Source organism: Carcharodon carcharias, chromosome 9, assembly GCF_017639515.1.
Source record: "Carcharodon carcharias isolate sCarCar2 chromosome 9, sCarCar2.pri, whole genome shotgun sequence".
Classification (NCBI taxonomy): domain Eukaryota; kingdom Metazoa; phylum Chordata; class Chondrichthyes; order Lamniformes; family Lamnidae; genus Carcharodon; species Carcharodon carcharias.
The window spans coordinates 53,654,404-53,680,458 of NC_054475.1; the positions used below are offsets into that span (position 1 = coordinate 53,654,404).

At 43.0% G+C, this 26,055-nt stretch overlaps 1 protein-coding gene across 2 annotated transcripts in view; it reads right to left on the reverse strand.

Moving 5' to 3' along the window:
• Positions 1–1,722: 1,722 nt before the first annotated feature.
• Positions 1,723–26,055, reverse strand: part of LOC121281895 (peptidyl-prolyl cis-trans isomerase FKBP5-like) — a 257,052-nt gene continuing 232,719 nt past the window's right edge. For both annotated transcript variants that reach the window (XM_041195034.1, XM_041195035.1), the window contains exons 6-10: positions 24,100–24,190; positions 22,810–22,893; positions 21,249–21,434; positions 5,120–5,359; positions 1,723–2,157 (exon numbers count right to left, since the gene is read on the reverse strand). In XM_041195034.1, coding sequence (XP_041050968.1) covers positions 2,059–2,157; positions 5,120–5,359; positions 21,249–21,434; positions 22,810–22,893; positions 24,100–24,190 — 700 coding nt within the window. In that variant the 3' untranslated portion in view covers positions 1,723–2,058. The remainder of the gene's footprint in view (positions 2,158–5,119; positions 5,360–21,248; positions 21,435–22,809; positions 22,894–24,099; positions 24,191–26,055) is intronic.

A 26,055-nucleotide genomic window follows, 5' to 3' on the forward strand; every position in this document is an offset into this window, starting at 1 on the left:
TTGGGTGTTGTAGGAGCTGCACTCATCCAGGCAAGTGGAAAGTATTCCATCGCATTCCTGGCTTGCGCCTTGTAGATGGTGGACAGGTTTTGAGGAGTCAGGAGGTGAGTTACTCATCGCATGATTCCTAGCCTCTGACCTGCCCTTGTAGCCACAGTATTTATATGGCTAGTCCGGTTCACTTTCTGGTCAATGGTAATACCCAGGTTGTTGACAGTGGGGGATTCAGTGATGGTAATACCATTGAACATCAAGGGGCGATGGTTGGATTCTCTCTTGTTGGAAATGGTCATTGACTGACACTTGTGCGGCATGAATGCTACTTGCCACTTGTCAGCCCAAGCCTGGATATTGTCCAGGTCTTGCTGCATTTGGACATGGACTGCTTCAGTACCTGAGGAGTCCTGAATGGTGCTGAACATTATGCAATCATCAGCAAACATCCCCACTTCTGACCTTATGATGGAAGGAAGGTCAGAAGATGGTTGGGCCTAGGACACTACCCTCAAATTCTCTGACGAGATCTGACGAGTACCGTTATAATTAACTTCATCCACCCCTCAATGAGTAGGAGCCATGCACTATTTCTGGCTATAACTGGCTATTTCTTCCTGCCTCTTTCGATTTTAATATGCTCATCTTTCAAATCTCTCAATGGCCTTACCTCTCCCTAATTCTGTAACCTCATCCAGGCTGATAACCCTCCAAGAACTCTGCCTTCCTCCAACTTTGAACTCGTCCATGCCCCACTTCCTTCGGCCTGCCATTGGCACCAATGGTTTCAGCAAATGTAGGCCCTAAACTCTACAATTCCCTCCCTAAAACTCTCCTCCTTTCTAGCTCTCCTACCTCCTTTAAGATGACCTCTTTCGCCAGTTTTTCATCACCTGTCCTCCTACCTCTATATGCGGCTTGTAAAGTTTTGTTTGATTACACTCCTATGAAGCACATTGGGGCAACTTACTGCATTAAAGATGAAATGTAAATAGACCCTATTGTTCTTTAGTTGGGTTTGTTTGATGGAACATAACAAGAAATGACATTTATCCTAATTCATGTCTTTATAATAATTCATAGCGACTTGCTCAGTCCAATAAATAGAATGCTTGCTAGCTAAACAAGTTAACTCTGATTGAATGGGTATGGTCAAAGTTTAATTGGTTAGACACCAGGCCATGCGCAATTAAACCTAACATATCAGACCACTCCACATTCCCTAAAGGCCCAAATTCTACACTGTAATCAAAATGCCAGTGAGCACACAGTGAAATGTACCAGGGAAGGCATTCAATGGAAATGTTTTGCATTAATGCTTCCTCTTGTTTTCAGCATAAAACAGGCTTTTTATTACTGAAACATACATAAAACTCAAACATGTGTAAATAATGTCAGTTCCCTAGCCATTTAAGATTGTGTCAAAATATATCCAGAATTCCCACTGATTCTTTTAGTAAGGATAATTCTTCAGCGATGCAGTTAGTTCAGAGGATGGTGGGGGAGGAAGCAGAAATTATTTAGTCAGTTTATATGTGATATATATTGAGAAGCCTGACTTGCTGTTAATGGAGTAAGTGCTATAAGTGAAGATGCCTTACTCTGGAAAAACATACATCTGGGAATGAATGTTTGTAGAGTCAGTATAGAGCGCTCCACCCTTACTATGAAACTGAATCTCAGTGTTGTTTGACTTCTTACTTCAAGGACTAAAATCAATAGCCAAAGTAGGAGGATTGTAACCTTTATTTCTGTTAGATTCTGGAATGATTAGGATTAGGAAAAACATTTTCACTCAAGGTTATGAAGCTTTACTACAGCTCCTTGGGGGAGATGGAGGCCGGGGGTTGGGGGGTTCTGTGACTCAAAGTTCTCATTGACTTGCCATACACTGAACTTGTAGAGATCTCCAGCAATAATAATCCCTTTGTTCCTGTTATTTGGCAGCAAGTATCTCAATGCCCTCTTAAAATGGGGCACTGTCCTGGATTCAAATGCTGGAGCACGATTTGCAGCCTACTCAGACACCAGTTGCTTCATCCTACAGAGGCACTTTTTTCCTCTTCATTCTGCTTCTCTGGCTTTCTTTTCTTCAGGCGGATCCCCTTCCACTTCTTTAAATATATTCCTTTCCTTCTGCCTTGAAGATTTGCTGGTTTCCCCCTGCAAGGCATGGGCGATGGATTAGAAGAAGACATTTAAGACTGTAAAGAACATGTCAGGGCTCAGACCATTTATTCCCCAACTCTCTCTTTCAAATGACCTCTGAACTGGCTAGTTTCAGAATGCAACCAGAAACAGGCGGTTCAGAGGCCACTTGTCTGCCCGCTGAGCGATGGACAGATTGTGGAGCAGGATGAAGAGTAGTGGAAAAAGAGAGAATTGGGGACTGAATGGTCTGGGTTCTGACATGTTGCGACAAACCCGAGCAGTGAGCAATGACGTTCTCTGTCTTTTGGTTCCCTTCTGCAGCAACACAGCTAAGATGGAGGACTTGGGAGTAAGAGAGGCCAATGTACATCCTCTCACCTGCTTACCTGCATCACAAAAATTGCAACAGAAAAAAATAATGACAATTATATATATATATAACTGTTTTTGAAAGGAACTTCCACACCAAGTCCACTGAAGTAAAGCAGGTTATTTTTATTTGTTCATGCGATGTGGGCATCGCTGCCTAAGACAGCATTTATTACCCAGCCCTAGTTCAGGGGGCATTTAAGAGTCAAACACATTGCTGTGGGTCTGGAGTCACATGTAGGCCTGACCAGGTAAGGACAACAGATTTCCTTCCCTAAAAGGCATTAGTGAACCAGATGGGTTTTTACAATAATTGAAAATGGTTTCATAGTCATCATTAGACTTTTTAATTCCAGATTTTTATTGAATGTAAATTCCACTATCTGCCATGGTGGGATTCAAGTCTGGGTCCCCAGAGCATTCCCCTGGGTCCCTGGATTACTAGTCCAGTGACAATACCACTATACCATTGCCTGCCCCTCCCCCCGGTTGTCTAATGTTAAACGGCAGAATGTTGCTTTTCACAATTGATGTGCATGACTGGAATGGTTGTAGGCAGAGCTGCCCCTAGGGTACAAAGGATCGGGGCGACCGCCCCGGGCCCCGCACTTTGGGGGGGCTCCTGCGCTTCACCATCACCGTGTCAGATGTAATACAGCCTGTAGTACATACCAGCTGATCCGCTGTCTCTCGCACTCTAAGCTCAGAATGAGTGTTTACTGGTGGACATAAGTGAATAAGCGAAGCAGGTATCTCTCTCCAAAACGCAGTGCAGGCTCAACACCACCCGTCATTTTTGGAGATGGCAGCGCTGACCTCGATGGCAGCAGATTTGATTCCAACTCTCATTTGCTGCAGCCGGTCAAGACGAACTATTCTGAACTAGTTAACATCTTTAAAGTGGGCATATAGTGCATAGCATCCCACCTGTGGGGCAAGTCACTTACTTGCTGTGTTTATTCAGTCAGGGGCAATTTAAACACGCTGCTTCTTATTTTATTTTTCTTCCAGTGCCCATTTGCAACTAACATTTGCTTAATGTTGGAAGATAGGCAGTTATATTTTTTTAAAAGAAAGTCGAATTATTGTTTGTAATTTTTAGAAAAAAGCTGAAACGCTGGAATTTTCCAACCCCACCCCCAGGTGGGTCTCTCCTGGTGAGGTCAGCAAGCCATTGAAATTTTTGTTTACACCAGCGGGACCGGAAGATCCCACCGGCATGAGGGGCTGGAAAATTATGGCCTTTTTCTCCAGCTGGGGTGTGGGGTGTGTGAATGAAATGTTCTAACGGAATCCCATAGAGATCTCCTGAACAAAAGGAGAGCCAACAATTATGTTCAGCCTTGGGAGCAAGGTGTAGTTGTACACACGACACAGTTATCACAGTCAATAGTGCAGTACATGCTTGTAACCGAGTGCTCAGTAGCTGGGACGCTGCTGGTGCTCCTTTTCACACACATATTCAGGGGCCCAGTCATCAGAGGAAACTTGTCTAAAAATATCATGAGGGGCCCACACAGCGTGATTTGCCCTGGGCCCCGGACCCCACTTGGGACAGCCTTGGTTGAAGGAGGGACAAAGTATACTCTCATGCACTGGTGACGGGGTACAGAATCAGAGGCTAGGCGCATGGTCTTAAGGACACAGGGGAGAATCAAAGGCTAGGTGTATTTCCTAGGGACGGAGCTGGAGGCAGTTGGGGGAGGAGTAGAGGTTAGCTGTATACCCTAGGGAAATCTAAACACAGTGCAGAACCATAGATGCCTGCAGCTTAGAAGGAAGCTGTTCAGCCCATTCTCTCTGTGAGAGCTCTTTGTGAGAGCAATCCAATATTAACTCCATTGCTCTGCTCTTTTCCCATAGTCTTGTAATATGTCCCTGCTTCAAGTGATTATCTATTCTTACTTTAAAAGATGGAGTGATCTCTGTCTCAAGCACATGGTTGAAGCATTTAGCACTAAAAGGAAGAACTTGCATTTATATAGCACTTTTCACATCCTCAGGCCATCCCAAAGCATTTCACTGAAGTACTTCTGAAATATAGCCACTGTTGTAATGTAGAACATGCAGCAGCCAATTTGTACACAGCAAGCTCCCACAAACAGCAATGAAACAAGTGACCAGATATTCTTCCAGTGGTATTTATTAGGGTCAGAATGCTGACCAGCAAACAGGGAGTCCTCCCCTTCTCTTCTTCATATAGTGCCGTGATCTCTTACATTTACTTGAGTGAACAGACCTGGCCTTGATTTAAGTTCTCCTCCAACAGTACAGTATTGCCTCAGTACTCCATTGAAGCATTAGGATAGATTATATGCTCAAATCTTGGGAGTTGTGATAACTCCCAAGATCTTCTGAGCCAATGACAAAAGTGCATGGCTAACACACGAGAGGGCAGAGTAATTACTGCACAGGGCAGTGTTCATGATAACAGTTTCTACAGAACAGCAAGTAGCATTAACATGACATTGCAACAGTGATAACACTACAAAAGTATTTAATTGGCTCTAAAGTGCTTTCGGACACCCTGAGGTTATGAAAGGCACTAACAATTAATGCATGTCCTTCTTTCTTTAGTCATTCGACCAGATCCCTTTCAACACACCTTCGAGTCTCTGTCTGCAAACTTTTGGAACATGTTGGCATAAATCTTTTTGTTCCTCTCGTGGTGCTCCTTCATCCTGTTCTGGCACAGGACGATTTGAGTCTTTGCAGCCTTGTTTTCAGGGTTGACTTGGAGCACCTTCCGGAAGTCTGCCTTTGCCAGATCAAACTCATTAACACAAAGTCTTGCTTCGCCGCGTCTGTACAGTGCTTTCTCATTGGCTTGGTCAATCTCTAATGCCTACACATGAATAGAAATGAAGGTTAAGTTTGACACCCTTACTGCAAATTAACTGTATATTAATGGCATTTATTGAGAGCCATTTCATTCTAAAACTAGTTGTGCTTCATCCAGACATGTCCTAAGAAATTGTTTTTAAAAATCGACTAAAGATTGCCAAGGATGCCCACATCCTCAGAATTGAATTGTTAAAAGGGTTTTGTCTTGTAATTTTCCCCCTGCCCAGGATTATTCAAGAGATGCTGGAAGAGCCTCTCCTGACATGGGGGACAATATTTAAGGCTTGGACAGACACCCACAGACAAAGCAATTTAATTTCCTCAAAACTTCTTAGGACCCTATGCCATCCAAGTCTGTCCAAGCCTTAAATATTGTCCCCCATGTCTGGGGAGGCTCTTCCAGCATCTCTTGAACAATCCTGGGCAGGGGGAAAATTACAAGAAAAAACCCTTTTAACAATTCAATTCTGAGGATGTGGGCATCCTTGGCAATCCCAATTTTGTTGCCCATCTCTGGTTGGCTTTGAGAAGGTGGTGATGAGCCTTCTTCTGCAGCTTGTATGGTGAAGGTGCGACCACAATGCTGTTAGGTAGGGACTTCCAGGATTTTGCTGCAACTAGGATAAAGAAACAGCATTATATGTGCAAGTCAGGATGGTGCGTGAAATACACAGGGACATAGAAAGGAGTAGGCTATTAAATTCTTTGAGTCTGTTCTGCCATTCAATGACTAAAGACCCTGAGTCCATCCCATCACCTTGGCTCCATATCCTTTCATATCCTTGTCTAGCAAAAATCCAGCAATCTCAGATTTAAAGTTATTAAATTAATTATCATAAAAATTATATCCCCTTGTTCTAGACTCCATCACCAGCAGAAAATGTTTCTCACTCTCCAACCTAACAAAACCTTAAAGTCCTCAATCAAATCACCCTTAACCTTTTACATTCCAGGTAATATAAACTAGAATATGCAATCTCCCCTCATTACCTAATCCTCAGAACCCTGGTGACATACTGGTGAATCAGGACTGCACTGCTTCCAAGACAAATCTATTCTTTCTGAGGTGTGGTGCCCAGAACTGTGCACAGTGCTCCAGATGTATTCTAACCAAGCAGGGCTTTGCAAACTTGGAGGTGAAGCCATTCTTATGCACCTGCTGCCCTTGTCCTCTGAGTTGATGGAAGTCACGGGTTTGAACTGCTGAAGAAGCTAAATGCCTGATAGGCAATTTCTTTCTCACCTTGAGCCTCAAACTATTCTCTCTATCATTACCTTCCTTGTCTTTATTTGATCGATATGACTATGATCATTGGAAAGCAAACTATAAGCATTCATAAGGGCTTAGGAAAACCATTACGAAAGACAGCACCTATAAAATGACCGCTAGAATATGGGCTTTCACTCCAGATCAGTTAACTCCAGACCATGTAAATAAGTTAGAGAATTCAGCACTGCTTTTAAAGTCCCCTAAGTGCTCCTTTGTACCAGAAGATGGAAGGTGTTGTAACCTAGCCTCTGATTCAGAATGTTCTGAGTTCCAGTCCTACTCCAGGGATTTGAGCCGTAATCTAGATTGGCAGAACAGTACTATACTAAGGGAATGTAGCACTGATGGAGCTGCCGTCTTTTGGATGAAACCAAGGTCCTGTCTGCCCTCTAAGATTGCCATGAAAGATCCCATGGTACTATTTTGAAGAAGAGCAGAGAGTTTTCACTAGTGTCCTGGCTAATACTTGTCCATCGCTGACACCACTAAGCAGATAGAATTATGTTGGACTTGAAACGTTAACTCTGTTTCTCTCTCCACAGGAACTGCCAGACCTGCTGAGTTTTTCCAGCACTTTCTGTTTTTAAAGCAAACAGAATATCTGATTGTTCTTGTGCTGTGTGTGGGAGCTTGCTGTGTGAATATCATCTACTGTATCTCCTGGATCACAATGCTGGCTACACTTCAATAGTACTTCATTAGCTGTAAAGCACTTTGGAATGTCCTAAAGTCATGATCCAAATCTTTTTTTCGATATCTTGGGGACATCAGAACTGCGATGTCCTGCATCCTCCATAATGCCACTGATAGTGTCTGCAAGCCATGGAAAACTTACCTGGTGATAACCGAACATCAGATGCCATCACAGGGTCCAGTTGAACAGGGAGTTTATTGCACAGTGCGACATCTACTAGTAGGAACCATGCAGCCAGTTTCTACCATTCGGCCATCAGAGAACTGTTGGTCCTGGGTAAGTGTTTGCCCTCCTGAACTTCACTATTTAAAATCAGTGAATCAGTGCAGCTTTCATCAAGGGTGGACTGCACCAGCTTAACCCTCCAGGAGGTGATAAAGTCAAAAATAACCCCCACCGTGCCATATTCCAAATCATTCTTTCCCAGGACTTCAAACTGTGGAACCCCTTGTGGTACTCAATTGTTTGGTGTTTGATTATGTGTGTCTGTTGACTTTTCTCTGGTCTGCTGTTAGTCAAGCCTGGGTGTGATGACTGAGAAAGAGAAACTAAAAGTAAGCTGGAAGCCTATGGCCGCTGCAGACATTTTAAACAATTCAATAAGACTCCAGTTCAGACATAGAAACTGGCGTATCACCTGTGCATATCTCTGAGGCACAAAACACAATTGGCAATGAGGATGGAGAATAGTTTAAAATTTACTGACTCCAGCACCTTTCCTTGTTTGCCAGGAGATCCGCTCAAGCCATGAGATCAATTGATTTTGGGGGTTCAAGACCTACTTGCTTTTAGCAGGGCTGAACAGTCTGGATGAAGCAGCAGCCTGCAAGGTGGCGCTACTCATATATTGTCCAGGAGCAAATGGCCAGCAAATATTTGAGCAGCTCACAGAAGACATGCTTATGTCTGATACGGCAGTAAGTGCTCTCGAAAAATACTGTGGGCCAAAGAAAAGTGTGATGATCAAACAATATACGCTTTGGCAGAGATGCCAGGGAAATGGTGAGCCCATTAAAAAGTACGTGGCAGTGTTGGAGCAATTAGCTTCTACATATAAATTTGGCACTGAAATGACCTGTGAACTAATTCGTGACCAGCTTTTCGAATAATACTGCAATTCCATGAATTAGTGAATGCCTCCTCAGGGAAGATGATGATTTAACCCTGGAACTTTGGCAGTCCAAATCAAATCTGCCATGTTAGATTTGAAGAGATTGCACAGAAATACACCCTTAGGCTCAGGATCCCAAACATAGCTTGCCCAGCCAGTTCATGTGCAAGGGGTATGGACAAAGAGACCTCTGGAGTCTCATCATCATGTGCCTCATCATGGTCAGATACCTTCAAAACTGTGCCCAAATTATTGATCGCATGCCATGTCCAACTGGAGGGAAAAAGTGCCTAAAGGGAAATCACTTTGCAAAGATGTGCAGGTCATCGAAGAAGAGGACTTCATCGGTTTTACACGTGACCTCACTCCTGGGAGTGAGGTGTGGCATATATAAACCATCACTGGTGGCAGTGGACCAGGTCATTTTAAGGACTGCTCAATTGAGATTGCAGGCATGTCAGTGCCACTTCTCAATGTGGGTGTGAAAGTATTTATATCAAGTGACAAACTCTACTATCATTAATTTTCGCAACTTCCTCTCACTCCTGCAACAGACAATCATCAAGCTGATGATAACTCAATTATTCCAGTTTTGGGAATAATCACAGTTCCACTGTGCTACAAAAATGTCACCCTAGACAAGTTCACCTTCTACATAGCTGAAGGCAGAAGCCTTATGGGGATAAACATATTTGATCAAGTTGGCTTGAAACTTGAAGACCCAACCCTAGCACACATTAATGTGATCGCTGACACTGACTATGAACAATGCTATCCTCCCTTATTTACCAAGTTTGGGCAGATTATGGGGTACTGACATGCTCCTCACATCAACACGCCAATTCTGAAGTTTTGCAAAATTTGAGACAGTTGCTGTTTACAATACCTGCCAAAGTGTCACAGGATCTGAAACAACTTGTGGCAGAAGGTATCATTAAGCGAATCGCCTCATTGCCATGGATGTCGAACCTAGTCATAGCATGATGCAAAAATGGTGAACTTAGACTATGCATCGACCTTAAGGCGGGCAACAAAGCAATCATTCCAGACGAATGTCCACTTCCTATGATTCAAGAACTATTGGCTATTTCATGACTCCACAGTCCTCACAAAGCTCAATATGCAATTGAGCTATCTCCAAATGCCTCTGGCAGAGCAAAGCAAATATCTTACAACTTTTATTGCTCACAAATGTGTATTTTAAAACTGCAGGCTGCCCTTTGGATTGAGTTCTGCACATTCCAGCAGATGGTTTTGTCAGTCTTGTCAGGTGTTGATGGAACACTCAGCCTACTTGATGACATGGGCCTGAATCTTGCGCTCGTTGGGCACACACAATCAGTGGGCCTGTAAGTGGTTGTGAAATGTGCTTCCGGCCGTGATCAGCCCCCAAATGCAATTTCACGCTGGCTGGCCAATTACGGGCAGCCACTGTGAAATACATGTTAAGAAAGGCTCGGTGCTGAAGGGGGGGTGGGGGTGGGGTTTCGTGGGAAGAGGGCAGGCACCGAGAAAAGCGAGGGTGCAGTTGGGCACTTCTAGTGAGCTCCCTGAAGGCAGACAGCTGCTGTGGAGCTGCCTCAGGGAGCTGCAGACCTGTACAAATTAAATGAGAAGAAAAAAGATGCAGCAAATGATGTCCACGCAGCACATTCAAGCACCTGGCAGCAGAACTCAAAAAACCTCAGTCACCAGACATCTCTCTCTGTTGTATTTCACCCCGGGCATTTCATCCTGCCCTGGATCGAGGTTCTAGCAAAAGTGTGAAGCCCGCCAGGCCGATTGGCATGTCCACCAACTGTAAAAATGGATAGGCCACATAAAATCACTTTCAATTGACTCCATAATGGACTTATTGCCTGCTTAATTGCCGGCGGGCACGCTTTCGACTCTCAGTGTGCCCACTGAGCGTAATATGGCGCGAGCATGCTATGATGTCGGGACATGAGCCTGTGTCTTCTCATGTGATTTCATGCTCTGTCGGGCCGGGTGCGCACCTGCTCAAAGGACATAAAATTCTGGCCATGGTTTACCATGGAAGGGACAAAACAGAACACGATCAGCAGTTATCAACAATGTTCACTTGGCTCACAACACAACTTGACACCCAACAAGGATAAATGCACAGTCAACACCCAATGTTGACTTTTTAAGAGGACAGACTGACATCAGCTGGAGTAAAGCCTACACATGACATTGTCAAGGTCATTCGTGCACTTCTAACACTGTCTAATGTGAAAGAGTTGGCATCATCCCTCAGTACCACCAACCTTTATCACAATTCGTTTGTAAGTATGCAGAGATTGCAGAGCCTCTTCAAAAGGTAACGTGCATAATGGCAATGGACAATCGCAGAGCAAACAACGTTTGATACATTAGAGATGAAGATATCATCTCTGCCAGTCCTCGCGCATTTCAACCCACATGCAGAAACATATGTCACAACAGATACATCAGGAAATGCGATTGGAGCTGTACTCCCACAGTATCTTGAAAGAAACAAATGACCAATTACTTATGCATCAATCCCATTGTCAGAACCTGAACACAAATATTCTATAGGCGAGTGGGAAGCACTAGCCTGCATCTACGCTTGTGAATATTGGCACATGTATCTCTATGGTAGAAAGTTCACCCTCCGCACCAACCATCAAGTGCTGACTACAGCAACGGTCTGTTGGCCTTTATTACAAGATGTTTTGAGTATGGCGTAAAGATGTCTTACTGTAGTTATATAGAACTTGGTGAGACTGCACCTGGAGTACTGTGTGCAGCTTTGGTCTTTTTACCTAAGGAAAGATATTCTTGCCATGGAGGGAGTGCAATGAAGGTTCACCAAATTAATTCCTGGGTTGGAGGGATTGTCCTATGCGGAAAGATTAATCAATTGGGCCTTTATTTTCTGTAGTTTAGAAAAATGAGAGGTGGTCAAACTTACAAAATTCTTACATGACTCAACAGGGTAGATGCAGGAAGGATGTTTCCCTTGGCTGGAGGGTCTGGAACCAGGGACACAGTCTCAGAATAAGAGGCAGGTCATTTAGGACTGAGGTGAGGATGAATTTCTTCACTCAGAGGGCGGTGAATCTTTGGAATTCTCGCCTCAGAGGGCTGTGGAAACTCAGTCATTGAATATGAGATCGATAGATTTCTACATATTACAAACATCAAGGGATAGGAGGATAGTGCAGGAAAATGGTATTGAAATCTCATTGAACGGCGGAGCAGGTTCAAAGGGCTGAATGGTTTACTCCTGCTCCTATTTCTTATGCTCTGATGTTCCTTTATTCTTGCTATGTTCAGGGTTTCAAAGTCTAGCTATCACATTTTGATTTGCCTTTTCTTTTCTGCTACTGTTTTTAATCTTGATGCCCATTCTGTGTCTTGCATTAACTTTGTTCATGTTTTGTACCTGACTCTAGCACAGCCAGATCAAAGGCTTCAGCTGACAGACGAAAGGCAGCAGGAGAGGAGTTGAGCAGAATTTCAGAGGTCAGAACCATATGAGACCTATAATAATGGTTAGACCAGGAGTTCAGAGGTCAGCACCACGCAAATAATGCCCTTGAAGGGTGTTTGAGTTGCAGGAAGCAGCTGTTCTGAATAACATGTGTCCTGAATCCTTGATGGCCTTTCTCCTGGGTCTCTCAGAGGTTACCAGGATTATGTTGGACTGATACATTGATACATGGACATAGACAAGCTGTAACAGTGACAAAGCCTCTTATAATAACACTATCACAGAAACCATAATGAACTGAAATGGAACAACAAAGCAGCCTGAATGTTCTCAAAGGTGTCCCAATAATCTTCTGCCAACCTTGTTAAAATCCACAGATTCTAAAAGGTTGTAAGGATAAGCCCAGCAATTACAGATCAGTCAGTTTAACTTCAGTGGTGAGCAAGATTCCAGAAACAATTAGATAGAATTAGTAGTCACATGGAAACATCTGGGTCGATAAGGAAGAGCCAGCATGAATTTCTAAATTGTGTTTAACTAACTTGCTATAGTTTTCTGAAGGGGTAACAGAAAAGATCGATGAAGGTAATGCTGTTGATGTGGCGTACATGGACTTTCAAAAAGGCATTTGATGCAGTGCCACACAACCGACTTGTGAGAAAAGTTATTGCTCATGGAATAAAAAGGACAGTAGCAATGTGAATACAAAATTGGCTGAAAAATAGGAAGCAGAGAGTAATGGTCAATGGATATTTTTCAGGCTGGACGAAGGTTTGCAGTGGAGTTCCCCAGGGGTTGGTGTTGGGACCCTTGCTGTTCCTGATATATATTAATGATATAGATCTTGGTGTGCAGGGAACAATTTCAAAGCTTGCGGATCATACAAAGCTTGGGAGTTTTGTGAAATGCGAAGAGGATGTGTGGAGCTTCAAGAGGACATAGGCAAGTTGGTGGAGTGGGCAGATAGGTGGCAGATTAAGTTCAATGCAGAGAAGTGTGAGGTGATGCATTTTGGTAGGAAGAACATGGAGAGGCAATATAAAATAAGAGGTAAAATTTTAAAGGGGTGCAGGAGCAGAAAGACCTGAGATCATTGAAGGTGGCAGGACAGTTGGAGAGAGCAGGTAATAAAGTATCTTGGGCTTTATTAATAAGGGCATAGAGTACAATTGCAAGGAGGTTATGCTGAATTTATATAAGACACTTGTTAGAACTTAGCTGGAGTATTGTGTACAGTTCTGGGCGCCACATTATAGGAAGGATGTGAACACATTAGAGAGAGTGCAGAAGAGGTTTACAAGAATAGTTCCAGGGATGAGAAACTTCAGCTATGAGGGTGGATTGGAAAGGTTGGGATTGTTCTTCTTGGAGAGCAGGAGGCTGAGAGAAGATTTGATAGTGATGTTCAAAATCATGAGGGAGAAGCTGTTCCCACTCATAAAAGGATCAAGAACAAGAGGGCACAGGTTTAATGTGATTTACAAAAGAAGCAAATGTGACGTGAGTGGTTGGGGTCTGGAATGCACTGCCTGGAAGTGTGATGGAGGTAGGCTCAATTGAGGCATTCAAGAGGGCATTAGATAATTATTTGAATAGAAACAATGTGCAGGGATATGGGGAAAAGGCAGGGCAATAGCACTAGGTCATAATGCTCATTTGGAGAGCCAGTGCAGACATGATGAGTTGAATGGCCTTCTTCTGTGCTGTTAAGATTCTGTGATCTCTGTGAACAAATGCTGGAAATGCACAGCAGGTCAAGCACCATCTGTGGAGAGGTAAACCTTCGCTGCACTCCCTCTATAGCAAGTACATCCTTCCTCAGATAAAGAGACCAAAACTGCACACAATATTCCAGCTGTGTCTCACCAAGGCCCTGTACAATTGCAGCAAGACATACCTGTTTCTGTACTCGAATCTTCTGGCTATGAAGGCCAACATACCTTTTTTACCGCCTGCTGCACCTGCATGCTTACCTTCAGTGACTGGTGTACAAGGACACACAGGTCTCATTGCACATTCCCCTCTCTCAATTTATAGCCATTCAGATAATAATCTGCTTTCCTGTTTTTGCTACCAAAATGGATAACCTCACATTTATCCACGTTATACTGCATCTGCCATGCATTTGCCCACTCACTCAGCTTGTCCAAATCACACTGAAGCATCTCACTATCCTCTTCACAGCTCACCCTCCCACCCAGCTTTGTGTCATCTGCAAAGTTGGAGATATTACATTTAATTCCCTCATCTAAATCATTAGTATATATTGTGAATAATTGGGGTCCCAGCACCGATCCCTGCGGTACCCCACTAGTCACTGCCTGCCATTCAGAAAAGACTTGTTTATTCCTACTCTTGTTTCCTGTCTGCCAACTAGTTTTCTATTCATCTCAGTACACTACCCCCAATCCCATGTGCTTTAATTTTAACACCAACTCTTATATGGGACTTTGTTGAAAGCATTCTGAAAGTCCAAATAAACCACATCCACTGGCTCCCCTCATCAACTGTACTAGTTAAATCCTCGAAAAATTCCAGTAGATTTGTCAAGCATGATTTCCCTTTCCTAAATCCATGCTGACTCTGTCCGATTCTGCCACTGTTTTCCACGTGCTCAGCTATTAAATCTTTTAAAATGGACTCTAGAATTTTCCCCACTACCAACGTCAGGCTGACTGGTCTATAATTCCCTGTTTTCTCTCTGCCTCCCTTTTTAAATAGTGGGGTTACATTAGCTACCTTCAATCTGTAGAAACTGTTCCAGAGTCTATAGAATCTCGGAAGATGACCACCAACACATCCACTATTTCTAGGGCCACTTCCTTAAGTACTCTGAGATGCAGATCATCAGGCCCTGGGGATTTATCGGCCTTCAATCCCATCATTTTTCCCGACACCATTTCCCTACTAATACTGATTTCTTTCAATTCCTCCCTCTCACTAAACCCTGTGTTCCCCAACATTTCTGGTATATTATTTGTGTCCTCCTTTGTGAAGACAAAACCAAAATATGTATTTAATTGGTCAGCCATTTCTTTGTTCCCCATTATAAATTCCCCTGTTTCTGACTGTAAGGAACCTACATTTGTCATCACCAATCTTTTTCTCTTCACATACCTATAGAAACTTTTGCAGTCAGTTTTTATGTTCCCTGCAAGCTTACTCTCGTACTCTATTTTCCCCTTCTTAATCAGTGCCTTGGTCCTCCTTTGCTGAATTCTAAACTGCTCCCATTCCTAAGGTATGTTGTTTTTTCTGGCCAATATGTATGCCTCTTCCTTGGATCTAATATTATCTCTAATTTCCCTTGTAAGCCATGGTTTGGCCACCTTTCCTGTTTTACTTTTGTGCCAGACAAGAATAAACAATTGTTGCAGTTCACCCATGGGCTCTTTGATTGTTTGCCATTGCCTATCCACCATCATCCCTTTAAGTAAAGTTTCCCAATCCATCAAAGCCAAATTGCATCTCATACCATCGTAGTTTCCTTTATTAAGATTCAGGACCAAGTCTCAGAATGAATTACGTCACTCTTAATCTTGATGAAGAATTCTATCATATTATGGTCGCTCATCCCCTAGGAGCCTCGCACAACTAGATTGTCAATTATTCCTTTCACATTACACAGTACCCAGTCGAGGATGGCCTGTTCTCTCATTGGATCCTCAACGTATTGGTCCAGAAAAACATCCCGTATACACTCCAGGAATTCCTCCTCTACGGTATTGTTACTAATTTGATTTGCCCAATCTTTAAGCATATTAAAGTCACCCATTATTACAGATGGTCCTTTATTACATGCATCTCTAATTTCCTGTTTAATGCCATTTCCAACATCACCACTACAGTTTGGGGGTCTATATACAACCCACATTAATGTTTTTTGCCCCTTAGTGTTTCTCAGCTCTACCCATACAGATTCCACATCGTCGGAGCTAATATCTTTCCTCACTATTACACTTGATGGAGTCTGTAAATCCTTCTAATATGCCTATGGCATGCACTAAGAGTGGGAGAGTTTCCTGGTCAATCAGAACTGGGCGGTAGCTGCGGCACAACAGCCTCCCCATGTTAAAAGCACAAGCTCTTACCCTGGGCCGTGTGGCAAGTGTCCTCCTCATTTTGAGGGACTGCTAGAGAGAGAGAGAGCTTGTTGTTGATATCTAGCAATGGTTTCCTGTTATCCTTTATGAGTTACCTCATTTCCGACAGTCTCTATCAATCCAATAAATTTTTATTTCAATCACATGACCCTTGTGAGGAATCGTGTGAGATGATTTCTAGGAATCGATATTATCATCAACTAATTCAATTGCAGATAATTACAATACATTTGCTCTTTATACATTTTTTATTCATTCAAGGGATGTGGGCATCACTGGCTAGGCCAGCATTTATTGCCCATCCCTAATTGCCCTTGAGATGATGGTGGTTAGCTACATTCTTGAAATGCTGCAGTCCATGTGGTGTAGGTACACCCACAGTGCTGTTTATATTTTTAAATCCCTTCTCACTCCCTTGTTCTCTACTTCAAATAATGCTATGGGATCATTTATATCCATCTGAGAGAGCAGAAAAAACCTGAGTTTAACAACATGCCTGAAGGATAGCACCTCTGACAGTGCAGCACTCCCTCAATACTGCATTGGAGTGTCAGTCTGTATTATGTGTTCAAGTCACAGAAGTGGGGCCTGAATCCCTAACCTTCTGACTTGGAGATGACAGTGTTACCACTGAGCCAAGGCTGACAAGCAGTCAGTCAGTCAGCTAGCAAGACTGGGAGCCCTTGATGCGAGTGGCTGGACCAATAAGTCAGGTCAGAGTGCATTCAGGGTAGGAGAAAGAAAGAGATATGAGCTGGGACACATTTGGTGCACTCATTATAAAGTACTTGGGTTGGGCAGGCAAACAGGTATCCAGGGGACCACTCTAACCGAAACATAAATGACCAACTGAGCCAAGAAACTCTCAGGACATCTTGTGGATTGCTATAGAGGGAGTGCAGCTAAGGTTTTCCAGACTGATTCCTGGGATGGCGGGACTGACATATGAGGAGAGATTGAGTCAGTTAGGATTATATTCGCTGGAGTTTAGAAGAATGAGGGGGATCTCATAGAAACCCATAAAATTCTAACAGGACTAGAGAGGGTAGATGCAGGAAGGATGTTCCCGATGGTGGGGGAGTCCAGAACCAGGGATCAAAGCCTGAGGATACGGGGTAGACCCTTTAAGACTGAGATGAGGAGAAATTTCTTCACCCAGAGAGTGGTGAGCCTGTGGAATTCGCTACCACAGAAAGTAGTTGAGGCCAAAACATTGCATGTTTTCAAGAAGGAGTTAGATATAGCTCTTGGGGCGAAAGGGATCAAAGGATATGGGGAGAAAGCGGAAGCAGGCTATTGAGTTGGATGATGAGCCATGATTATAATGAATGGTGGAGCAGACTCGAAGGGCCGAATGGCCTACTCCTGCTTCTATCTTCTGTGTTTCTATTTGGGTCAGAGAGGATGGGTAGGCTCAGAGGTGTCAAGCCTTGAATCACATGGGCTGAGTGAATAAGAAGGTATATCAGATGCTACTTGGGTGAATGGGGACGTTATAAACTTATAGAATCATAGAATGATTATAGCACAGAAGGAGGCCATTCAGCTTGTAATATCCATGCAAGCTCCCATCGTCTTCCCGCATAACCCTGCAATTTCTTTCTCTTCAGGTGCTTATCCAATTCCCTTTTGAAAGCCATGATTGTATTTGCCTCAGCCACACTCTCAGGTAGTGCATTCCCAATCACATGTGCACTTGCTGCACAAAAAAAAGGTTTTCTCATGTTCATAGCATCAAAGAATCATAGAAAGCATAGAAAGAGACCATTCAGCCCACCATGTTAATCCAACTCCCTTTTGAAAGCCACGACTATATCTACCTCAATCATAGTCTCAGGCAGTGCATTCCTGATCCAAACCACTGGTGTAAAAAAGGCTTTTCCTCAGGTCATTGGTGCCCCTTTTGCCAATCACCTTAAATTGTGTTCTTTTGTGCTATATCCTTCCACCAATGGGAACAGTTTCTCCTTATCTGTAATGTCTAGTCCCCTCATGATTTTGAGCACCTTTATCAAATCTGCTCTCAAGCTTCTCTTCTTTCAGGAGAACAGCCCCAGCTTCTCCAATCTATCCACATGAGTGAAGTCTCTTATCCCTGGAACCATTCTCATAAATCTTTTCTATATGCCTTCACATGTGACCAGAATTGGATGCAATGCTCCACTTGAAGCCAAAACAGTGTTTTAGAAAAGTTCATCATTACTTCCTTGCTTTTGTACTCTATTTTGTTTTATAAAGGCCAGGATCACTCTCAACCTACCCTGCCACCTTCAATGATTTGTGTACATATACCAGCCCCCCCAGGTCTTTCTCTTTCTGAACCCCCTTTAGAATTTAGTTTACATTGCCTCTTTTTGATCTTCCTACCAAAATGTATCACTCCACATTTCTCTGAATTAAATTTCATCTGCCACTTGTTCCCCCTTTCCAACAGCTTATATCCTTTTAACGCCTGACATTATCCTCCTCACAGTTAATTTAACTTCCATGTTTTGTGTTATTTTCAAATTTTGAAATTGTGCCTTGTAAGACAAATCTATGGCCACGATTTTCCGACACGGGTGGGACTGGAAAATTTGGAAAGCAACCAAAAGTCCATTGACTTTGGGCGTGAATTTCTGGTCCCGCCACTGATGCGACTGGAAAATCCTACCCTAAGCCTTTAATCTATATCAATAAAAGCAGTGGTCCTGGTTACTGATCCCAGGGGAACATCACATCCTCAAGTCTATTTACTACTACTCTCTGGTTCTTGTCAGTCAACTTTGGCGTGGATTTTTTCTCCCAAGGCAGGCGCGCAGAGTGGGGAATGTTCTTAAACATTAGGTCCTCTAGCCCTCAACCCTCACTCCCCCCCAACTCATGCCATCCCATACCACCACCCACCTTGAAGACCACTTACATCCCCTATGCCAGCTTACTGCCAACTCATGCCTCCTTGCCCTTTTCCCTTACACCCTTCATATCCTGTAGTTGCTGGGTTTATCCTTACACTCATTTTTGAACAAGGGTGTAACATTTGCAATTCTCCAGTCCTCCAGCACCACTCCTGTATCTATGGAGAACTGGAAGTTATGGCCAGTGCCTTCACATTTTCCACCCTTATTTCCCTCAGTATCCTTGCATTCATCTCCTCCAGTCCTGGTGACATCTTGTATTTTAGTACATCCAGCATTTCTTATACCTCCTCCCTGTCAATTTTTAGCCCTTCCAGTGTCTCAACCACCTCCTCTTTCACTATGACATTACAGCATCTTATTCCTTGGTAAAGCAAGATGCAAAGTAGTCATTTAGTGCCTCAGCTATGCCCTCTGTCTTCATGTGTGAAACTCATTTTTCTGGTCCCTTGTTGGCCCTACCCCTCCTCTTACTACCCTTTTCCTATGTGTATATCAACAGAAAGCATTTGGATTTCCCTTTTGTTAGCTACCAGTCTCTTTTCATACACTCTCTTTGCTGCTCTTATTGCTTTTCTCACTGCCACTTTGAACTTTTTAAATTCAGCCTGGTGCTCACTTGTATTATTAATCTGAAATCTGTCCTATGCATCTTTTTTTCTGATTCATCGCACTCTCTATCTCTTTCATCATCCAGGGAACTTTGGTTTTGTTTGTCCTCCTTTTCTCCCTTGTGGAAATGTATCTCGACTGTTCTGAATATCTCCTCTTTAAAGGCAGTTCATTGTATGATTACAGCTTTGCCCGCCAATCATTGAATCCAGGACAGACCTGTTCTGAGCTCATTGAAATTATCCCTCCTCCAATTAAGTATTTTTAAATTTGCTTGTTCTTTGTCTTTTTCCATAGTGAATCTAAACTTTATGATACTATGATCACTGTTCCCTAAATGTTCCCTACTAACACTTGATCCAATTGACCCTATATTTTCCTGGAACCAGATCCAACAATGCCTCCTTCCTAATTGGGTTAAAAAAGTACTGACCAAGAAAATTCACCTTACTACACTTCAAAGACTTCCTCCTCTTTCCCCTGTACACCACCAATACCTCAATTTATATTGGGATAGTTAAAGTTTCTTTTCAACCAACCCGCTTCACACAGACCCCTTCACAGTCCAATAACGCAAACTCATTTGAAAAAATAAACACCCATTTTCGATCTAATTTATCTCGCCAACACATAAACCCTGCGATCATTTCTCTCTTTAGAAACACATTCAATTGTTCTTTGCCACCAAGATTGTCAGGTTTAATGTTATTTCCTAGTGATGTATTCCAAAACTTGGTTATTCTCTGTGAATAATTCTTTAACCCATGTCCCTCGTATTTGAATTCCACCTGAGCCAGTGATTATCAGAAGATGCACTCCCAAGGAACTGTGCAATACATACAACACAGTTCGATTCAAAGAACAAAGAACAAAGAGAACAAAGAAAAGTACAGCACAGGACAGGCCCCTCAGCCCTCCAAGCCTGCGCCGATCATATTGCCCGTCAAATAAAACATTTGCACTTCCAGGGTCCGTATCCCTCTATTCCCATCCTATTCATGTATTTGTCAAGCTGCCTCTTAAACACCACTATCGTACCTGCTTCCACTACCTCCTCTGACAGCGAATTCCAGACACTCACTACCCTCTGCATAAAAAGCTTGCCCCGCACAGCTCCTCTGGAGTTTTCTCCTCTCACCTTAAATCTATGTCCCCTGGTAATTGACTCTCCTCATAGCTAATAACCTCCAGACCAGGCAGCATCCTGGTAAACCTCCTCTGCACCCTCTCCAATGCTTCCATATCCTTCTGGTAATGTGGCGACCAGAATTGCATGCAATATTCCAAGTGTGGCCTAACCAAGGTTCTATACAGCTACAGCATGACATCCCAGCTTTTATACTCGATACCACTACCAATGAAGGCAAGCATGCCATATGCCTTCCTGACTACCTTATCCACCTGCGTTGCCACTTTCAGTGACCTGTGGACCTGTACACCCAGATCCCTCTGCCCGTCGATGCACTTAAGGGTTCTACAAGTCACTGCAAGTCAGGGTGGTATTCTGAAAATCACCCAAAATGGGCTCCTTCAACACATTTAGCCCCAATCTTAAACACATATTTGTCAAATAAAACCTTTGAAAATGATCCCAACTAAAGTAAATAGAATGGGAGGAGGCTCATGAGCTGCATGAACACCGGCATGAACCTGTGCTGTAAAGGCACTCCTGCTTCATTGAGTCAGTATTTGAGTCACTGAACTCTGCAACAGAGGGTCCTCCTAGTAATGCACACTCCTCACCCTGTCACAGCTCTCCACAGCCTTCAGGTACTCATTCAGTTTCAGGTAGCACATGGCCACATTGAGATGCGCTGCCAGAATGAGGGTCTTGGCTCTCCGACTTTCCTCCTGTGTCAGGCAGTATTCCTGCTCCAGCCATGCCACAATCTTCCTGTACTGGATCTGAGCCTGCTTATATTTGCCAGCCTAGGGATGAGAAAAATACCAGTGAATGGAACATATTTAGAAACACACACATCAAAATGGAAACATATTGCATAGTATTCCCAGGGCCAACATCCTGGACTAGTATCGACTGTTTTTTGGGTGTCAGAGAGGAATTTTCCCAAATTTTTAACTCCCAAATTGGCCTAGGCTTTTAACCAGTTTTATTCACCTCTCCCAGGAGATCATAAGGTTTCAGGTGGGGTTGGGGGTGGTGCTTATATTGTGATGCACAAGACAAGGCTATTGTGTGGAAGAGGCTGGACAGACCAGAGAGCATTTTTCTGTCCCCCATTTGTTCATGTGTTAATTCACACATGCGTAATCCATTTCATTTTACTGTGGGCTGCTTTAAAAATATACAAGCGGCAGAATTCTAAACATGGAGGAAAAACTATTCAGACAGGATCACCCTCCGAATTTTATTTCACCTTATTTTATTCTCTGTTGTTAGACTTTCCTCATAATTCCTGAATGAAGGGACAGCGAGAGGTGCTCCTTTGGTTCAATCCACACATACCAATGACTAGCTTTTTCAACCCATGTGTCAGCTTGCCTGTTTGACAAAGAAAATCCTTTCCTTTTCTACTGTCGTTTGTCAGTTTTAACCAATCGATCAGTCATAAGCTGCGATGGGAGCTTGTTGGAATTCAACAGTTTGGAGGACAGACTGAACCCAATTAAATGTTACTTTCCCCCATATTGCACTGAAACATTATGCAGAAATATTTTTAAATTTCCAGTTTTGACGAGGCTTATTTAGCGTTTCTCCCCAAAATGAGTTACATCTAGCAAATAAACTAAGCACAGCTTTGAAAATATTTTTATTTTCCTTCAATGGAACCTTCTGGTACATGCTAGGCTGTTGTCTGATTACTTTAGTACAGCTTGTAGAATGTGATTTGATTGACCTTTTCTTGATGTATCCTACACCATGCATCCTGGGATATGAGGAGGAGTTTGAGACTGGTTTCCAGGATGCCACTCTGCTATTGGTCACTGAAGGCTGAGTGACAGTAGGCAGAGGCAATCAGGGATGAACATGGCCATTCATGCTTGCCTGTTTGGAAGTGGACTAAACCTTTTGGCTTCTCTCCATGGCAACACAGCTTGACACCCTGAGCCATTTTTAGGATAATAATGAGCAAGGTTCCCAATTATTTGCGGCATGTGATGGTCCAATTGGCTGCAACATTCTATTGGAGCATTGACCCTATGACACAAGCACCTTAGATTTTATAGTGAGGGTTGATAGCAATTAATAAATTCAATCAGTTAAACTGAGCTTTTATGCAGTAAAATTGGCTCTTGCTGGGTGTGTCAGTTCTGTTGGAGGTAGAGCTTTCCACACAAGTACCTTAAAATAGAATGTTCCTTTCTCCTTGACTAGAGCTGCTCGTTCCAGTTTCTCTTGAGTGTTCATTTCCCAGGATTCTTTAGCCTGTTTGGTGAAACAAAAACAGCATAATGTCAGCACAGTTCACATTGCCCATCGCACCATATTTCTCCAGAATAAACCTTAAACTGAACAAGTGTGCTTCACTGCCCCTGCAGAAGTTAGGCAGGCTGCAAGAAACATGGCAATAACCGCGAGGTCAGAGGTTGGGGCCAGGGCAGAACTGTCTTTGTGCGTGAAAATCCTGCCGTGTCAGAGAAATACCCCAATTTTGTAGAAGCAGAAAAAAAGTGCCACTGAATCATCGCAACATGTGATTATCTGAGGTGTACAATGGTACAGAGATTTAATGATGTGAGACTAATTAAAAGCTTTGGATATCCAAGGCTTGTATTGCTGCAGTTGTACTGAAAGCCAAATTAACACTGTTGTCAAAATGGCTAATGGAATGTCAAGAGGATTGAAATATAAAGGGGAAGGAAGTTATGCTCCAGTTATACAGAGTGTCTGCTCTGACTCTGTATGGAGCACTGCATTCAGTTTTTGGCAGGATAAATCAGGCAAGATGTATTGTCCTTGAAAGGGAAACACTGCAGATTGTTTGGTATTCTACCAGGGCTTGATTGGTTAAATTGAGGAGAGGTTGCATAAACCTGTCTAGTATTCCATTGAAATAAAAACAGAAAATGCTGAAAAAACTCAGCAACTCCAGCAGATCTGGGGGAGAGAAATAGAGTTAACATTTGAAGTTCAATATGACTCTTTGGAATTCTTTGTATTCCATTGAGTTTAGAAAGTTCAGGTGATCTAACTGAGTTACTTAAAATGCTAAAGGAATATGTTAAGGTGGATATAGGGAAACTATTTCCTCTAGTGGGGGAGGTCAGGAACAAGCAGGCATGGTCTTCAAATTAATGATCGGTCATTTGGAGTGAAATCAGGAAGCACTTTTTCACATGAAGGATAGTGGCGATCTAGAACTCTCTCCCAAATTGTGATTGATAGATTTTAGCTAAGTGAGGGGTATGGAGCAAAGGCAGGAAAACGGAGTCGAGGCACGGATCCACCATGATGTAGTTGAAAGATGGAACAGATTGAAAGGGCTGAATGGCCTCCTCCTGGTCCTACATTCATCTAAATAAACATGAATGAATCCTTTGCAATTAATGTATTTCGAAAACTTGCCCATTATGATCATTCAGCAATATTATCAGGCTACAAGAGGATGAGCAAACCACCTTCTCCCCTCACCTTTTCAAAGTTCTTCAGCAATACTTCGTAATCTAGTTCTGCATTTGGCGGAACGTTGAGTTCAGGTTTTCCGAGATTGCCAAAGCCATATCTAGAACAAATGATTTAAATCTTTTTTTTAAGATTAATAAGAATGCAACAAATACATAACGACATTAACTCCACCCAATCACCTCTTCATCTCTTGTCCAAACGCCATGCATCTCCCACGAGCTTTGAGCATTTCACAAATCCTTCCCTTCATGACTTTGTTAGATATTGTTCGGGCTACTTTCTGACCGCTGTAGAACACAGAATCCTGTGAGTAAATGGCTCGGGTGGAAAAGGGGACTGTAAAGGACGAGTGTGCACAGTACTTTGAGTCCACAACCTCTCCTCTCTGCAACACATTTGGTCCCAAAAAGAAACAAGTAATTCATTACAGCTGGTGGAATTTCAGCAAAACAGAACAGCCTTGAAAGAGTTCAAAATGTTCCGTGCTCAGTTATCTGACAGGGAAGGATGAAAGAAATAAAAAACAACAGCACATGTTGGGACGTAGGGACTTCCAAGCAGTTAAATCTGTTGATATTTAACTGCCAGACACAGGGTGGATGAGGGGGAACCTTGAAACTAAAGTTTCTCCTAGGTGCCAGTCACAAAGTTCTTTGCAGAGCATGGCGGGGAAGAGAAAGGCTGGGCAATAACCAGCCATGATCAATCTGAAAAAAAAAATCTGGTTTATTCACCTTTAGGACCGATATTCATGGACTGAAGTTATACTTGATATACTCTATGAGCTAACCAGATAACCTTTTTCATTTCTCTATCCTATGAATGAAATTAGTGCTTTTGGCGCATGGGCTGTCGCTGCATAAACTCAGGAAGGACAACTGAGGAAGCCTTCATGCAGAATTTTAGAGTTCTCTAACAAATTGGCCAAGTTAGTCAGAATGATCATAGTCCTTATCCTTTAAGTGCTCCTCCATTACCCCTCCTCAGTTCAGTGAGACTGCCTTTGCCTGGTTTCTCTCTCTCCAATCGAGTTCTAGCCCCTGCATTGTTACCTCTGGAGTCCCACAAGGATCAATCCTTGGTCACCTCCTATTTCTCATTTACATTCTGTCCCTGAGCAATAGCATTTAAAGATAAGACATCAGGTTCCTCATGTATGCTGAGGACACTCAACTCTACCCCACCACCACCTCTCCACTGCTTCTCTGTTGTCAGACTGCTTGTTCAACTTCTAACTGTGGATGAACCACAATTTCTGTCCAATTCTATGTTGGAAAGACCATTGCTTTAAGCCTCCTCTCACCACAAAATCATTCCCTAACCTTTGATTCCATTCCCCTCCCTGACTGCTGTCTTATGTTGAACCAGTCTATTAGAACATAGCCTCCAAGATGAAGACCTCGTAGTTCCACCTCCATAACAATTCCTGCCTCATCTGCTGCTGAAACATTCATCTTTATTACCTTCAGATTTGAATATCCCAATGCTCCCCAGGACTTCCTTCCATCTTCCACTCTCCCTAAACAAGCTCTTCCAAAATTTGCTACCTGTATCCTAACTTTCACCCATCACCCTATGTTCATTGACCTACATTGGCTCCCAGCCCACCAATGACTCTATTTTAAAATTCTCATTCTGTTAAAATTTTCCTTGACCTCTCCTGTCCCTATCTCTGTACCCTTCTCCAGCTCTATAACCCTCCAAGAACTCTGTGTTCATCCGGTTGTAGCCTCTTGCACATCATGAGTATAATCACTCAATGAGATAATTTGTTGTCTATAGTGCATGTACACATTGGGACTGGGCTGAAAACTGTGGGCCTGTAGATTATTAATTTCCCCACCTTATGTTCAAATTCCTTCTTGATCTCCCTCCTCCTCATCCCTGTAACCTCTACCAGCCTTAAAACCCTTTGAGAATTCTGTGTTCATCCAATTCTGGCATCTTGTGCAATCCCCACTT